Here is a 17,521-nt window from a genome sequence, read left to right on the forward strand (position 1 = left end):
GAACCACTAATGTTGCTGGCCTGTCCCTGGCTCTCTGATGCGAGGTAAGGGGGTGTGTCCCTGCGAGGTAAGGGGGTGTGTCCGGGACCCATACGGGTATCTGCCTCAGAGAGTGGGCAGAGGAGGCGGGAAATGGCGCCTGGTAACAACGGAGGATCCTCCGGACTCGGCCTCTGAGTAGCGACAGCGTGAAGGCGGACCGGATCACGTAAACAACCCGCTGTTGTCCCATGTTTGTGGTGGCGGCTGGCGGAGCCCAACTCGTTTCACTCTGCTGCCCGGCTGCACTGCGGATCACTTGTGTGAGTACATACCATGTTGTGTTTCTTGTGTGAACGCTCATTGGCGTGGGTGAGGGAACATGTTTTCATATAGTGGCTGTTCCCCCATGCTAGCCCGGAGCTATTCGGCAAAAAATACAAAAACGAAATATGCCTGGAAAAAAACAACCATGCGGACGTAGCTTTCAATGGAGTATTTTACACCCACACCGGGGTTGTATCGACAGCCCTTAATGGGGTGATTAATACTGAATGCTGGTCCACGGAGCCCCGGTCCGCCGAGCTGTGTGCTGGTAGCATCTGAGGCAAAGTCAATGGTTTAGCATGTTAGCTTTAGCCACAAAGCTTACAGCCCAGACGGAATGTCATGTTTCTTCACTACATGGTGAGGTCTAGACCCTGGCCATGGTCACCCAGTTCATGTTATTTCGTGTAAGGATTGATAGAAGACCACCCCTTGCTCTGTTTAAACACATGACATGTATTGAAGGTGTATCGGTGGTCTGGATCGTTTCCTTCACTTGATTAATCACTTGATTCATTTCTTCACGGTAACAAGTATCCCCAACAGGCGGCTGTGACACATTTTGCAATTAATCTAAAATATAGCTCGTTACACTGATGTTATACTCATTTCATTGTTATATTCATTTCTGTTTCGTGTTCAAATGCTAAGGGCAGCTTTGATGCTAAACTAGCATCTAGTTCTGTCCAGGTCTGGTTTCATGTTATCCTACTTTCTCAGCATCTGATAATCTTTAAAAATTACATTAGTTGTTCAAATGATCACATGTGGTTTGACCCCAAGAACCTAAAATACAACCCTACGCTTCCGACATGCGTGTAACGTTACTTGATGTGTGTTCATTGAACTAACGTTACAGTTGCTAGCTGTCCACCTGGTAGGCGCTGTGTTGATTTTATTATCCACAATCAACATGTGGTTTTCTGTGAATACGTTTGCGGGCTTTTTTTGTTTAAATATATGTTTATATATAATGTGGTGTTGTTGTTTTTTAAACTTATGTGTAGCTCTTCATGTAGGCTATTGAAAAGGCCCCGGTGGCTAATGATAGCTAACAGGCTAAGAGGCTTGTATTGGCATCGTTGCACCGTTTCCCGCTCACTTGTTGTACCTACATGAGCCCCGGGTGGCTGTCTGCACACATCTCCCACACTATGTATTATTATGCTTAGACCTAAGCATAAACGCATTGAGTAAGTCTGGCCGTGTAATTAGTTTTAGTTTCGCGTTATTCCCCCTTTTAACTATATTAGAGACGAATTTAAATTCACTTAACCCAGGGTAAACAAAAATATTTAGCACATGTGAATCACTGGACGTCACTTGAGGAACATTAATGGATTCTCCTCAGTACTTTACATATGTACTATATTGTGTGTGTGCGTATGTTTTTTTGTCACACAACATCTTATTTAAAAATGGTGTCTCTTAGTAATCGTCTTAATGTCCTGCACATTCTGCTGTGGAACCCCAATTTCTAGGTTGGGGTAAATAAAGAACATCTTGTCCAATCACCAGTTTTCACTCTAACTAATCCTGTCAACTCCTGAAAGATACAATGCATCCTTGAGTATCTTGTCAGGATAAGTTGAAAAAGATCACCAATTGATTTGTACAGCCTTAAGCTGATTAACGTCTGTAAGATCAACATAATGACACTGGACTCCTGAGATGCGTTGGTTTATCTTGTGCGAATGGGGTATAGCGGCGTATATACCTACACACCAACTTCATCGGTTTGCAGATACATCCTTGTGGAAATGTAAACCAGATGTAGTTCTGGTGCAGGCACTGGATATGTCCTAACACATTTCCATCTAGTTGTTACATAAACCCAAAAGGGGTTTGGCTTAGGAGGAAGATCGTTTTTCTTTTTTTTGGTTCGTTTTTTCAACTTAATAGTATATTGCAATTATTTAAATTATCTTCACAGCTGTGTTTGGGCATGTATATATGCATTTCTCCAAGTTGTCTAAGCAGCTTTTACAAGTACATGGTTTGCACCTCATCCGTTTCTTATGAATTATTTTTATGTTATGTAAATGGAAAATTGCGGAGATGGGGTTTAGAATTGGGAAAGATGCCAAGATGTGCTGTGATGTCAGTGAAATGGGATCCTGAATGCTACCAGATGTTGGCAGAGGCCTGCACTAAAACTGCTACACTACTACAGCACCAGACAAGTACCACAACAATATAAGTACCAGTATCACTACTGTACAACATAACTACACCACCGCAAGTAAACGGAAAACTAGTAGATCTAAAGCATTACCGCTTATGATTACTAGTATTACCACTGCATCTCCATTAAAAAAAATGTGTACTGATATTTAGTCGATTTTAACTTCTCCTTGATCGCCTTTGCTTCATGAATGAGCGTTTCAGCCTCCTACTTCTCTGTGAATGAAATTTAATTTGAAAAGTGTCTAACGTGTTGCTCCATCTCTCTCCCTCTCCCCCCCCCCCCCCCCCCCCCTGGTCTCGTTCAGCCGTACATGTGACTGCTGAAACCATGAGGCTGAGAATGCGTAAAGCATCCCAGCAGTCCGTCCCAGCCGTGGCGCCCCGCCCCTCGCGGACCAAGCGCAGGCATTCCGACGTCGAGGAGGACACGCCCACCAGTGGTGGGAGGGGCCTGCTCTCCACTATTAAGAAGTTCATCAGGGGGAGCACCGTCAAGGTAACATCCACTTAACTAGCAGACCTGTTTGACCGGTCTGGAGTTGTAATTGGTGGCATGGCTTGGGGTTGTGTGAGGGGTTCATGGGAAGCAGAGTTTGTCAATCAACGAGTAGACTCCTGCCTTTCGTTCCCAGCTGCAACCAGTTACTGTACATGGGCGATGGGGTCCACAGTCCAGCGTTGAACCATTCTTCTCTTGCCCACCGGTTGTCCCAGTGGAGAAAGTAGCGTAGTATTGGCCAGGGTCTATTTTTCCAGCTGTAATTCCAGTGTGTGTCTGAGCATAGTGTCGTCTTTCTCGGGCTTACTGGAATGCTGCAGCTCGTCCGGTGAGAGCTCAGGCATCATTCTAAATTTAGCTGCTGGCTCACACAGTGGGTGTGTAGCAACAGGCACAAGAACTGGTTGGAAAGTCCTGCTTGGCTGAAACTCGTGTCCTCGCAGACGGACTCACTATATACATTACCGGCCCTTTGATTCCACGATGCGAGAACTACATGCAGGAATTCTGTACCAGACTACTATGCTGACAATTACACCTCCTACCACCCTGCTGTTTGTTTTGAGAACGACAACCACCTCAGAGTTGGCAGATTGCATTTGGGAGCAGAAAAGACACGGACGAATCAAAGGCATATGTTCATCCAAAACAGTGTTTTCATAATATTCCACCACTCAGATGATGGATATTTCCTCCCTTTGGGGTTTTATAGATCCTTCCTGTGAGGTTGAATTCACAGTAATACAATGCTGTGTTAAAATTAATCGAGGCATGCTGTTACGCAGCAGGCCGTTATCTGATGCCCAGTTCACACCACTTTCTAAACTGTTGCACTCATGATAACAACAAATATAACAACAACATAGTCTGTTGATGGGTTTCATGGATGGGACTTAAAAAAAAATCTATTCAGATCTTGTTTTGAGTCCTTCCTATCTGATGGATCAGGGGATCATTTCTGTACTGCTCATAATGGTAACTTTCTTTCATCTATTATGAGATTCTTCTACCTAATTTACCTCGGATGAGGAAGAGGTTGCTCTGCTGTCCAGACTTCATAAAGTGGTTTCCCATTGGCACCTTTGTAATTGGACAGCATCCTTATCTAGGGTTTCTATTGGATTGACATGCCAGGGGCAGAGGCGTAGCCGTGGGAATAGATATCAGTGTTTCCCGCAGGATTTTTTCAGCAGCGGTGGTGTGGTCCCCGATCCCTCTAGGGGGGTCCGGGGGTGAATTTTTTTTGTACCCTTTACATTGGAATGCATGAATCTGGTGCACTTTGAGAGGAGAATATGCACTTAAATCCTATTCAAACAGTCCTGTGTATTACTGTAGATGGGATTATTGGTGTTGTAACTTTGCCTTTTGTGTCTTCATTTACAGATTTTTATTTTTTTGTCTAGTAATATTTAAACCAAAAATGCCACAACGCAAATATAATTTGCACAATTTATTTACAGATTTTTGCCTCATGCTTAAACACTAAACATGGTTGCTATGCCCAAAGCATAACTGTTTTTTACATAAGACACTTTGTTCAAAAATGAAATCTCCTGCAACAATGGGCAAAACACATATTTTTAAATTATAAAGCTAACTAAAATTTGAAAATAACACAGACTCACACATGCTAATTGAATACCAATCAGTGTGAGCCTTAGCACTACAAATAGACCTCAGGTGAGCTCAGCTCCTTTGTGAGACAGTGAGAGTCAGGGGAAGAGGACAAGAGAGCGATGATAAGCTTGTTATTGCTTAAAACACTTCTTCTTAGTCTTGGGATTCAAAAAGTGATGAGAAAATTATAAAATAAATATAAGTTATACATAATAGAAACTATTCATGATCTTTTAAGAAGTCCTTAGGTTTTTTCCCTGCATTTATGCTAATGACCACATGCTTACAGGCGATTAGCATAAATCCCTAACTAAAATACGCGATAAACGGATTTTATATGGCAATAAAGAACAACATCGGATCTAACAGTATCGATTCATTTTTCAATGTTCCCGAAAATACCTAGGCTATAAATTCCTGACTGGATATAAGCTCATGTAAAGGCTATGAGTGATCCCAAAAAGAGCGACAACACACACACACACACATAGGCCTACACACACACACACACACACACACAATACTAGAGGAAAAACGGCACGGAGGTTGCGGTTTATAGATACAAAAAAATGATTGGGCTCAGAGGGTTTTTAACACTGGTGGTCATGTAGCGACACATTTTAGCAACTTACTTTCTAGCCTACTGCCAACAACTGCCACACTCGTGTATTTTTCTTCTTTGATGTTGGTTACGTGACGATGTGCCGCGTGCTGCGCAATTGACGTTACGCGCTGTACATTTTCTAAAAGGAGCTACGTAAAAAAAGAAAAAAAAATTAGGAGAAGGATTTTTATTGCAGCGGCGGAGAAAATTCAGCAGCGGCGACGCGCCGCTGCTGTGTGAACGTGGGGGAAACACTGGATATACAATCAGACCACCATCATGCTGATGCCATAAGGAGTGATGCTCTGATTGGATTAGTGCTCATCCCTGCCCGTAAAGTATATCTCCAATTTTATTTTTTTTTCTTCAACATTGTAGTTCCATACGTGCAAATTAACATCTCCAAGACAAGGTTAAACCTGAAGAACTCATTAATTCAATGTGGGATCTCAGTGTACGCATGCATACACACACACAGGCATGTATTACTCACACCTTCTGCAGACCAATTCCATGAAAACACAGTGGCACGTAACACTGCCCCTCTCCTCCTGCTGGTGTCCTGTGTCCACATATATCCGGATAGGCCTTGGCACGGATTACTCACACCTTCCATTAAAACGTGCGTGCGGCCCACTGGACTTGTGTTATTGTGTTCCCCCCCCCCCCCCCCCCAACTCGACATGTGAATCACCAAGTAAACCAGTTCCGGTGTAATGCTGTAGCACCTGGCCACGAGAATTAACTAGCATTAACTAGCATTATAAGCTGCTGTGAATTTTGGCTGACCACAGAGGAGATGGCAACCTTCCAGATGTTGGACTTTAAATCCCATTAAAATATTAGGACCAGCTCATGCACAACTAGTCATGGGTGTCATCACTTGTTTGCACTGGTCAGGGCCAATGATCATGGTGGTGACGCATGTGTCCTAGGAAGGAAGCAGTCATCAGGAGCTTCACCGGCCAAATGGCCGTGCTCATACTCGTTTTCGTACGTCATAGTACAAAATACTTTTATGATTTGGATGCGAGGTGTATCTGGGATCAGCGTCTTCCGCTTTACAGTTGTGATGAGATTATTTAACATTAAAGGCTTGCGTGTTTTCTTCACCTTCTTTTGTCCTGCCAAACCTAGCAAGTATCCACCATTCAAGTTGCTACCACTGTCAGGGCGTCATTTAGGCTGTGTTCTATACAGTCTGCTAGGGACATGCATCTTATGATAAAGTATGACTACAACGAATATTATGCTATGTGTGTCCATTTTGAAAAAAATTCTAATTTTCTTTTACATCAAGACTCGCACCATGATTGAACAAATATACACTTTCTGTCACGCATTACACCTTTTAACCAGAACATTGTTGAAGGACGTGAAAAGCCATGCTAAATGTATCTATCCTCCTGTGTTGTTGTGACGTTTATTTATTATTGTTCCAGGTCCAACAGGATAGCCCAGCCAAGAAGGCACGTCTCCACTGTGATGTGGACAACAACCTGATCTCTTCGACCCCGACCGGCAGACCCCAGGCACGGCCCAGCCGGAAAGGCCCCGCCAACGGACGTGAGTGGTGCTACCAGCCCGGCTGAGGGATGGGTCCCACTTCATCCATCGGGAGGACATTGTTCTCCCGCTGGGAAAACCTTGTGTGGCAATAGATTCAGAGTACTTTATAAATCAAGCAAGGAAGTGCTTTCTATTGCAATTGCTCAGCTCCAGATGGAGAAATGAAATGTAAAAAAAGCAATGCAGTACAGAAATTTTCATATGAAATGCAGAAAAACATTCACATATAGACACAAAAATGTACATACAAAATGTACTAAATACAGCTAATTAATTAAATCAATTCCCTTTTTTATTTTATTCCAATGGTCTATTTCCTCCTGCTGTTCCCCCAGAGACCAGCAACCATGACAGAAGTAAGGAGAAGGCCAACGGAAAGATGGAGGAGACCACGGAGGTGGAGCTCCCCGTCAGCCCGCCCCGCTCCACCCTCCTGGGCACCATCTTCTCCCCCGTCTTCAACTTCTTCTCGCCAGCTAAAGCCGGTACTTGACCAGAACCTTTTCTAAGTGTCCTTTGCTTTGTTTTGTTTGTTTGTTCCCTTTGTGGGTCCAAGGGGATGGCCTGAAAACTAGATGTTAAACGGTTTCGCATATTCACACAACTGGTGCCGAGTTTGTAATGCTCATCCAACTAATAACATTAGAGCCGTCATACTGTGGAACATAATGCATTCAATCTGGGCAATATATATATAAATCTATGGTGATGGTGAATGGTAATCTGTCCATCTGGTATAATATGTAAATCTGTTTTGTGCCCTGTTGATAATCTTGTAATCTGTCCTGCTACAGTGGTAGTAATCTGGTAATGGGTTGGGACGGTTCTGTCCTGTTGCTAGTACAAGTAATCTGGTAATATCTCCTGCTAGTGTTATGGCCGGTTGAGAGCTTATTTCGGTAGTTTTTGTATCCTTTTGTCTTTATGTTTCTAATAATCTGGCGTGTGTGTGTTGTGGTAGCGCCGGCAGGGTCGGACTCCCCAGACCAGGCGGTGGAGGCGGAGGAGGTGGTGAAGCAGCTGGAGATAGAGCAGGTGGAGGAGATCCCCGCCGGCACAGCCACGGCGGTGCAGGACCTCCCCAGCGCCGTCCCCCTTTACCCCACCAGGCCCCCGCCGCTCCCAGCGCAGCAGAGCCCCATCGCCTCGGCGGCCCCCCCGCTACCGCCTTCCGCTCCTCCACCACCTCCCCCCCAGGAGGAGGAGAAGACGGAGGCAGCGGGAGAGTTGGAGCCGGACATTGACCTGCCGCCACTCACAGGTAACCGCCATGGGCACAGAGGATAATCATGACGCCGGGATGCAGATAATCGGCATGGCAACACAAGAGCGTTCTATCTCATCACTGCACTACTGCACACACTGTTCAACATGGATGTTTAAACAACAAACGATAAGGGGGTGGGCTCCGCGAGGTGCGCCTTACATGTGTCCTGGGTTCTGGAGAACCTCACTCTTTTTCTCATGAGTTAGCAGGGATGTACGTATGCATTTTATCCCGTGGAACAAAAGGTGTCTAAATTGACATCCCTTTTTGGCCCGTACTCCCGTCCCCTCCCAATAGCTCCAGGGTCCACTCCGGACACGGCCTACGTGGACGTCGCCCCCACTACGGTGCCAGCCGAGCCTACCTACGAGGAGGACTGGGAGGTGTTTGATCCGTGAGTCTGCTGCTGCTGCTGATCGCATTGCTTTAGTGTTAAGAAAGAAGTGAAAGGATGTCTGTTCATTCCAAGGCAGTTATGTAGTTCTCTTGGCTCACTTTTTGATATGGCCTTCTTTTATAGGATTGTACCGATCAGGGTGAACAAACCTTGGTAACTGTCTCTGCTGCTTTCACAAAGACATCCATCACCAATATCATCAGTCAAAATCACTTTGTCATTTCTGTCTAAGAGCATTTTGCATAAACGCACCTGCCAGGAATGTAAACAATCTAAATATAGCACTTTGGTCTCTGCGACGAGACATTTAGGGAAGTACTTGTATGGCGAGTCACTGATTTGTCCGGAAACCTCATACTGACTGACGCACACTGATTCCAAAAGAATCTATGTGGGAGTGTGTGTCTGTCACCCCCCCCCCCCCCCCCCCCCAGATGACTGCTGGATATCAGCCTACCTCATTCGTTCCAGCCTATTAGTAGTTTGTTTGGTTTATTGGTTGTCCATTTTAATGAGTCTGTTGTACTCCATGTTGCTCTACGTTAACCCGCGTCATCTGTGTTGTGTTTTTCAGTTATTTCTTCATCAAGCACGTTCCTCCTCTCACTGAAGAGCAGCTGACCCGCAAACCAGCCTTGCCTCTGAAGACCCGCAGCACTCCTGAGTTCTCCCTGGTGCTAGACCTGGTCTGTACACACTCTTTCTCACACTGTGTGGTACACAAAACAGCCTTACCTCTGGAGACCCAGTGCACGCCCACGTTTTCTCTTGTGCTAGGCCACTCACTCACTCATGTTACCTTCCTCTCTGTCTGCTTTTTTTTTGATTGGTCACACATTTGTTTCCACTGTGATACAACTTTGATTAGAGTTTTATGTTTCAGCAGTGTGAGCACACTGTACACATAGTCCCACACCTACTGTAAACATGCTTAACATGATGCACTAATCAGCTTTGACTCATGCAGAGTTTTCCGTGATGTTAGGGAGTGTCAGGGAGTACAGCGGGGTTGTCTGGCCCCGCTCTACTCCAAAGTTCGCGTAGAGCGGAAAAGTTGCTGTTTCGGTCCCTGGCTCCTAGTTAAGTGTATGTGTCCCTGAGCAAGATGCCTATTCCTAAACGATACTGACACGCTGGCTGTTGCCTTGCTTGGTGGCTTGGTAAATGAATGGTGAATTGAATGCAATAATTCTAAAGTAATGTGAGTGGCAACGGGTCTGAAAAGCACTATATATAAATACGGACCATTTACTACATACTTCTCATGCTGGATTCACTCATGTCACCAATTCACCCTTTTTAGTAATTTATTGTTCATAAATGCTGGAGATTATTAATTTATTCCTTTCATTAAATTAAATTCATTAAATACATCAGTTTCATTGCTATCAATGTTTCAGGGATGCAGTAGAGGAAGGGATGTTGTTTATCACTAATGCCAGTAGTGGAACTACAGTACGAGACCCTGTGATCTGTGCTGCTAAAGCTGCTGCTGAACGGCAAAGAAACAAACGGGAGAGATAAGAGGCTACAGCTTCAAAGATAAACGCCATAAAATATGTTTCCATGACAACCAGCCACATGCAGAGCTTTGAAAAGCATCGGTGTGGGCATTGAAGTCTAAACAAACGGGACTGTTGTAATAGGACAATAAGGCACTCGAATGCCTACATTAAGCCCTTCTCCTGTTATTGAACTGTATTTTTGAGTTGTCTCTGGACCTGTGTTTCCACAGGACGAGACGTTGGTCCACTGCAGTCTGAACGAGCTGGAGGACGCCGCACTTACCTTCCCTGTCCTCTTCCAGGATGTCATCTACCAGGTGAGGCTCTCCGGATCCCCTTATTAGGACCCTCTGGGGTCTCTCCAGTGGCTTTATAGCGCGTTTCCACTGCAGGGTGCGGAACGGATCGGATCGCAAAGGTGCGGATCGGGTCGCGTTTCCACCACCAAAAGTGGGCGTGACCCGGACTTAGCCGTACCCGTTTTGGCCTCGTTTTCAGGACTCCTCCGTTGGGGTACTGAAAACGAGACGAGACGCCTGAAAGGGTCCCGGGAAATTCTAGCTACACAACCCCTCCGTTAATTGGTCGACAGAATCATCACTTCCGGGTGACGCGGGGATAAAAACAAACAAACAGTAGCCTCGAGGTATTATTCTTTACAATTTACATGTCGCGTAAAACGCTTGCTTGGGCGAACAAGGAGGTGGAGACGTTCGTCTGCATTCTTGGGGAGGAAGACGTTGTTTACGATGTTTACGTAGCTGCCGCGGCGATCGACATCCGGCCTACCCCAAAGGGTACTGTCGGCGGTGGAAACGCAACCTCGGAACTGAGCTGGGCTATACCGCCCCCTCCCTACCGCACCTTTGCGATCCGATCCGTTCCGCACCCTGCAGTGGAAACGCGGCACTAGAGAACCCCCACAGGCCATTGAGGCTCTCTGGGCCCCTCCATTGCCCCCCTCCGTGGACCCACTAGTTGCTTCAGAGAACCAGGGGGTTTGGATTCGGTGTCCCTACATTGTCCCAATGGTTGCGTCCGAGAAACTGTGTGTTGTGTGGATCCTCTGTCCCTGACCTGTTCAATATTTAGCACAGCCATAATTAATTCATTTAATTTTACATTACACAAAGCCAAAAAGCAATTGATAGTGCTGGGCTCTGTATTTTTCATATTTCTCTAGCCGCTCACTGATACAAAGCACATATTAGAACATAAAATGATTGTTTAGCCCTTTATTTTGACAGATTGGGAACAAGGGTTTTTAGCATAATGTGATAAAAACCTACCAGCCTTACCCAGTAGTCCAGGCTGGCCTGCCCTGATGTACTCCACAGATCCAATGTCAGACAGTGCCCACCTTTCAGCCTAGAGTACTGGAGAACCTGCTAGAACAATAACAATGGAAAAATATCACATATGTAGGGCCATATGAAATCCGTTTTATTTTTTTCCAAATTCCGTTTTATTTTTTTCCAAATTCCGTTTTTTCCATTTTAATTTTCATTAATTCCGTTGTTGCACTTAAAATCATCAGAACGAGTGTCAAATAAGTGCGAACGAAAACAATTTAATCAGATAGAAGACTACATTTATTAAAACATCACAACATTGCACTGTTTTTAGTGCTTCAAATAAAAACATGACATAAATATTAAAGTGCTTATAAACTATTTTTTTTATAAACTCAAATTGTTGTTTGAAGGGGCGTGCCCTGGCTACGGCGTTCATTGTTTTTCATATGGATTTTGGACTTCAAGTGGTCATAGCACGTATCTTTGCGTTTCCAATCGATAGTATGTTGACATATTCTACAAAACACCTGAGTGATAGAAGTGTTTTGGATATTGTTCGGCTCTGAATTTGGGGTTAGAACCGAATTACGGGCGCTTCAACTTCTTCTTCGGCTTCTTGTTAGGAGCGGGACCTATTGTTTGCGTGGTGGACCGGGTATTTTTTTTTAACATTGTTGTGCGAGTGACTGCTAAACATTCAGTGACGTTAATGTCACCTGTGTTGTTTCCCTTTTCCCTCGAAACTGAATTTCACCAAAATAATGGCGAATTCCGCTGCATTCCGCTGCATATTGTAAATGTGACGTCTGATGTGCCTTGTCCCTGTTGCATGTTATATGTGCTGAAGAACAGGAACCTGCTGGAAATCAGTTATTTTACTAAGACAGGCCCGTTTTAAATTGTAACTTTGTTACTTTTAATACTTTCCTGCTTAATAAAAAAAAAAAAATAATAATAATTATCAGTTGATTCCGTTTTTATTGTCCAATTCCGTGATTCCGTCCGCGTTTTCGTTATCGCGGATTTCATAGGGCCCTACATATGTAATCCAGAGATCCATTATTTTCCCCTTCTGTTAGGTTCAACAAATCATCCCAAATGTTTGGCATGAATGTGGGCTGAATAAAAAGACATATCTTAAATATATTTATTAGAGCTGTCAAGCGATTAAAATATTTAATCGTGATTAATCGCATTAATGTCATAGTTAACTCACGATTAATCGCAAATTATTTTTCTATGCTAAATATCCCTTGATTTTTTTGTCCCATAATTCTTCTCATTTTAATTATCTTATCAACATGGTGAAGTGCATCGGCTTGCCTTGTGCAAAAGATTTTTTATTGATAACAACATTGGCATATACTGATCAAAACAGGACGATGCAAAAAAAGAGCCTATAGTGCAATTAAACGACTGCTTTGAACAAATGTCTTTTTTTTTTTTTTAACGCCGTTAAAATTGGTTTGCGTTAACGCCGTTAATAACGCGTTTAACTGACAGCTCTAATATTTATGCATTTTCATAATAGCATGTTCTCGCTGACAATTAAATGCATCAGATTGCCTCATGTTGTACTGTGAGATGTGTGTATGTGTATGTGGTTAACGGTGGTGTTTCCTGCAGGTCTACGTGCGTCTCAGGCCGTTCTTCAGAGAGTTCCTGGAGCGCATGTCCCAGATCTATGAGGCAAGGACGCCTCCAGGGGCTGCAGTCGAATGTTGAGTCTGGTCAGAATTTGTGTCCGTGGTCATCGTGACTGATCCTGTCCTTTGTCGTTCAGATCATCCTCTTCACGGCCTCCAAGAAGGTGTATGCTGACAAATTGCTCAACATCCTGGACCCCAAGAAACAGCTCGTCAGGTCGGACTCTTTAAAAACCACCAATCGTTCATTTTGTTTCTTATTATGTTCCACTCATTTGTTATGATTACTGTAGGCCACGATCCCACTGAATGCTTTTAACGGCTGGGAGCGGCTAGTTTGTCATTGTTGTCAATGGGAATCAGGTCTTTGGACCACGGCTTTTGCGTTGCTCTGCGCCACGCTAAGCAGCCAATGTCATCGGCCATTTACATGCAGATTTTCCATAGTTGCTTTGCAACAGTAAAAAGGCTTAAACCTAAAGGCAGTGCAGTCCACCTGGCGTCTGACTCGTATCTCGATCTCTGTGTTGCTGCAGGCACCGGCTCTTCCGCGAGCACTGCGTTTGTGTCCAGGGGAACTACATCAAGGACCTGAACATTCTGGGCAGAGATCTCTCCAAGACCATCATCATTGACAATTCACCACAGGCCTTCGCTTACCAGGTGAGCTGGGAACCCATCACTCCCTGGAGTGGAGTGTCTGTTCTGTATGATGGCAGGAACACATTAAGACCTCTTAGTAGTCTAACAGTTGGTATAGAGACCATTTTGTATGTGGGCTTAACAGTCGAGACGGTTACAGTTTTTACCACATGATGGAACCAGTGCAGAGATAGTATAATGTAGAAGTGATGGTTGGAAAAGTGGGCAGGATCTGTGGCTAAGCTGTAATGTCTACAGTCTACCTGTAGGCTGTGCTGAAGGTGTCAGCTTTGACTAAATTGTAGTTATTAGGCTGTAATATAGAGGGTGTATTGATGGGTTTTATTGTTGGGACTGTAATACATGTATATCGGAGGGAAATGTTTGTAAACATGGACCGAAATGTTAGCGGCTGACGGTTGGTATTTCAAGAACAACAACTTGTTGTCATGGTGATTAAACCCTCCCCTCTCCCCCTAGCTCTCCAATGGCATTCCAATAGAGAGCTGGTTCATGGACAAGAATGACAATGAGCTGTTGAAGCTGGTCCCCTTCCTTGAGAAGTTGGTAGAGATGGTGAGTTCATTGCTTACGGACATGTTTGTTAAATACATAGATCCTACACACGTTGTTCTTGTCATAGAACAATGTGCTCTGGACCATAGATGGAATTGTGAATATTTAACATTGAGATGGATGTTTTTTTTTCGTTTTTTTATGTCGTCTCTCCAGAACCAAGATGTCCGCCCACACGTACGAGAGCGGTTCCGGCTACACGACCTGCTGCCCCCGGACTGAGTCACCGTGGTTACAGGACAACTGTCATCAACAGCGGACATGTAAAAAGCCCTCCTTCAGACAAACTCGACAACATTACCATTACTGTTAAATCATCGGCCCCTTTTCCTTCCTTCCCCGTTCACTTTTGTTTTTTAAACCCCAAATGATTTTAAGACTAAACATCATGATGAAGAAGAATATAACGATTTTTAAAGCCGGGGTTGGGATATTTTTTTCTACCAACGACATGAAATGGAAAAATGAAACCAACTTCTTCGGAGGAGCTGTGTGGACTCCTTTTTGTTCTCCCGTTGCTGCGGCAACACCTGAAAACCGATTTTAGGGGAAGACCACCTTTTTAAAAATGACGATCTCCTAGCTCTGGCTAGCCCTTTTCACGCCAATACCAGCCCCCCCCCCCCCCCCCCCCCCAGGTGCTCCTCCGCTCGGTGAAAAAGACTCCAAAATGGACGAGGACTTCTTCGTCTATAGGAATGCGTTGGACTGCCACCATGTCCCTCCTTTTTTGAACATGTAGTAGCGTCTAAGATGTCATTATGCATTCCTCTACAGCTGAATTTTGCATCACTCTGGCTGCTGGCATTTTGTTTTTAGTAAAGAAAAATATAAGTAAAATGAACTGTTTGTGTATAGGTGGGTGGTTTGGGTAGGGTGGGGAGAGGGTCCCTGTATGGTCACATGACTAAACGGTATGCTGAGGTTTGTGTGCCGTGCCGGTGTAAGCAACCGGGCACGCTCAAACGTTAAGTAAACACATGATGGCTTTCTAATTAAGAATTGGCTTGAAGTCTGCTTACCTGAAACACGCAACAGGTCATTAAAGGGCATTCATTTTTAAAGTGATACGTGTCAAAGTTAAGTTTCTATATATGTTTTTTGTTTTTAACGGTCTTTTGGTCTGATATCAGTATTGTTTTCTGCTCCCAGTCGTTGTTCAGCTCGAGGCTAGCGCTCGGCTAACTCTCACGTGTAACTAGATGGCTATGTGTTTGTACCTCTTGGAGATGAACTCCTGTAGCACCTCTTTGCCAGCATGTGATGGATTCTGGTCAGCCTGTGGGCCAGGCCCTGTCTGGTACCCACGTCTGTTGGCCGTTCCCAATGCAGCACCATTCCCCCACACCTCCCCGTATCTCCTGGCAGTGTCTCCTTTCCTTGACCCTGTTTTATGTACGTTCTCTGATGCCTTTTTCTTTTTTTTTTTTTGGAATGCAGTTTTACAGTGTGATTTCGTTGACAAACGGCAACTATATGAATGTGTTTCTGCCCCTACCGCCGTGCTTTTGGACAGTGGTTTAGTAATACTCGATGTCCCTCTCCACGGAACCCTCAGAGGGTTGGAGGTCGTGCCCCCATGATGTGTCGTCGTAGGATAGGTTTTTGTTAGTGCTGGCAGCGTGACCACCACCACCACGCTGGAAAGCGGACCCCCGACTCCCCGTGTCCTTACTTCTGCGGCGTTGGGTTCCGGTGTCGGCTGGTGATGTCTGATGAAGCGCTGTAGAAATACTCCTGGAGTCCTCGCTTTCGTCGGTGCGTTGAGGTTTCAGTAGCACACATCTTGGTTTAACCCCCCTGGGTTTTGTAGAAGACAATCAAGACCTCTTGTTTTAAGATGTGGAGTTGTGTGGGGCTCGGTTTTATTTGTTGTGTCGTATATAGTTGTGGTCCATGAACAAAGCAGTATGGCTTCCCTTTTTCCTTCTTCCTGGCTTGTAGAGCACAAACGGCTCACTGCGTATCCATGCCTCTCCTAGCTGGAGAACCATGACTCGAGTCTAGCCTGATCACTCCCTGGGCGCTATGTATGTATGTTTGTATGTGCGTGCGTGTGTGTCCAGACTCTGAATGTAAGCTACGCAGAGAGCTCCAGCTGAACAGGCTCCTTCATTCTCCACTGCTCATCGCTGCCTATTTCAGTTTGAAAGAGGTACCAAAACCTGAAACCAAATGGCAGCAACAGCAACCCCTCTGGTGAAACAATGCACATACTGCAGTTGCCGTTTTCTGATTGGCTGAAATAGGTGCAGAGCGATGCCATTCAACTTGTCAGCTAAAGCATAGACATCCGCTGGTGCTAATGATGGGGTTTGGTGTCCCTGTGCGTTTGGTTACTCCTTTAACTGATATGGTATGGGGCATGTTACACAGACCCTCGGGATTACCAGGCGGCTAGAGGGGAGTTGACAATGAATTAGTTATTCAGGGGGTCCCACCTTGGTAATGCTGTCCCTTTACGATGGGGTACCCCAGGTGTTGGAGAGATGGTTAAGGGAGCATGGTGCGGATTGTGAGCTGGGCTTGTTTTATTTTTATTTTTCTGAAGGATCGGTCAGGAGGTGTTTTTGATATTTGTCATCCAGCTCGTTTTTATGTGCATTACCATTTGTATTGTACACTTGGGTGTTGTACAATAACAAACTGATTCATGTTTAAAAATATCCTTAAATAAGGAAAATCTTTTGTATTTTTGATTTCAAAAGGCATGTCGTATCTACTTTTTAAATGTATTAATGAAGATTTAACTTTACATAAGATGGAGTGTCTTTTTTTCTTACAACTATCTGTATGTATGTTTAGTTTAGCACAGTGTCACTAAACTGTTTAACTTAGCATGTAGAGATTCAAGCTTGCTATATGAGGAAAGTCCTGGTTAACCTTTAATCAAGGCACTTCATTTCTGCAGAAAAAAAGCAATCGTGTTACAGATCCTTTTTTTTTCTCCCCAATATCTGTTCAGCCATTTTACTTGCAGGAAATGCTATTTGTGCTAAAGATGTATTTAAAAAAAAAAAATGCTTAAAGACATCTTTCTTGGCCAAAAGGCTATGCTATTGTAAAGTGTATATACAGTTACAATGACTTTCTGAAACAAAGTTTTAAAGTTAACCTCCTGTGTGTTTTTGTCTTCATTTTGTGCATGCTTGAACTTCCAAATTTGGCCTGAGAAAAACTCTGAGAACCAAACTTCAACCGCAGCTAAAAGCGTCTAATGCAGGCTAATTACGTGTAGGCTATTCCTGAGGCTTTCCTTGATTAAGTGATACCTTGCCCTCCTAGACCATATTCGCTAATCTGATAGAGGCTTGTTTTATTGCTTCAAATAATTCCCCCAGGCAATCAAAGTATTCTGAATAACTATTTCCAAAACAGCCCAAAGTAAATATGGCATCATAATTTGTT

At 44.3% G+C, this 17,521-nt stretch overlaps 1 protein-coding gene across 1 annotated transcript; it reads left to right on the forward strand.

The window, feature by feature from the left end:
* The first annotated feature begins 215 nt into the window (after nt 1–215).
* On the forward strand, nt 216–17,230 carry ctdspl2b (CTD (carboxy-terminal domain, RNA polymerase II, polypeptide A) small phosphatase like 2b). Its single transcript, XM_056607215.1, has 13 exons — nt 216–302; nt 2,799–2,989; nt 6,659–6,782; nt 7,121–7,270; nt 7,747–8,046; nt 8,350–8,446; nt 9,024–9,135; nt 10,185–10,271; nt 12,876–12,938; nt 13,033–13,112; nt 13,432–13,558; nt 14,018–14,113; nt 14,270–17,230. The coding sequence occupies exons 2-13, from the start codon at nt 2,822–2,824 to the stop codon at nt 14,333–14,335; spliced, it is 1,470 nt and encodes a 489-aa protein (XP_056463190.1). The 5' UTR covers nt 216–302; nt 2,799–2,821; the 3' UTR covers nt 14,336–17,230.
* The last annotated feature ends 291 nt before the right edge of the window (nt 17,231–17,521 follow it).

This window comes from Gadus chalcogrammus, chromosome 14, assembly GCF_026213295.1.
Source record: "Gadus chalcogrammus isolate NIFS_2021 chromosome 14, NIFS_Gcha_1.0, whole genome shotgun sequence".
In the NCBI taxonomy this organism is placed as follows: Eukaryota; Metazoa; Chordata; class Actinopteri; order Gadiformes; family Gadidae; genus Gadus; species Gadus chalcogrammus.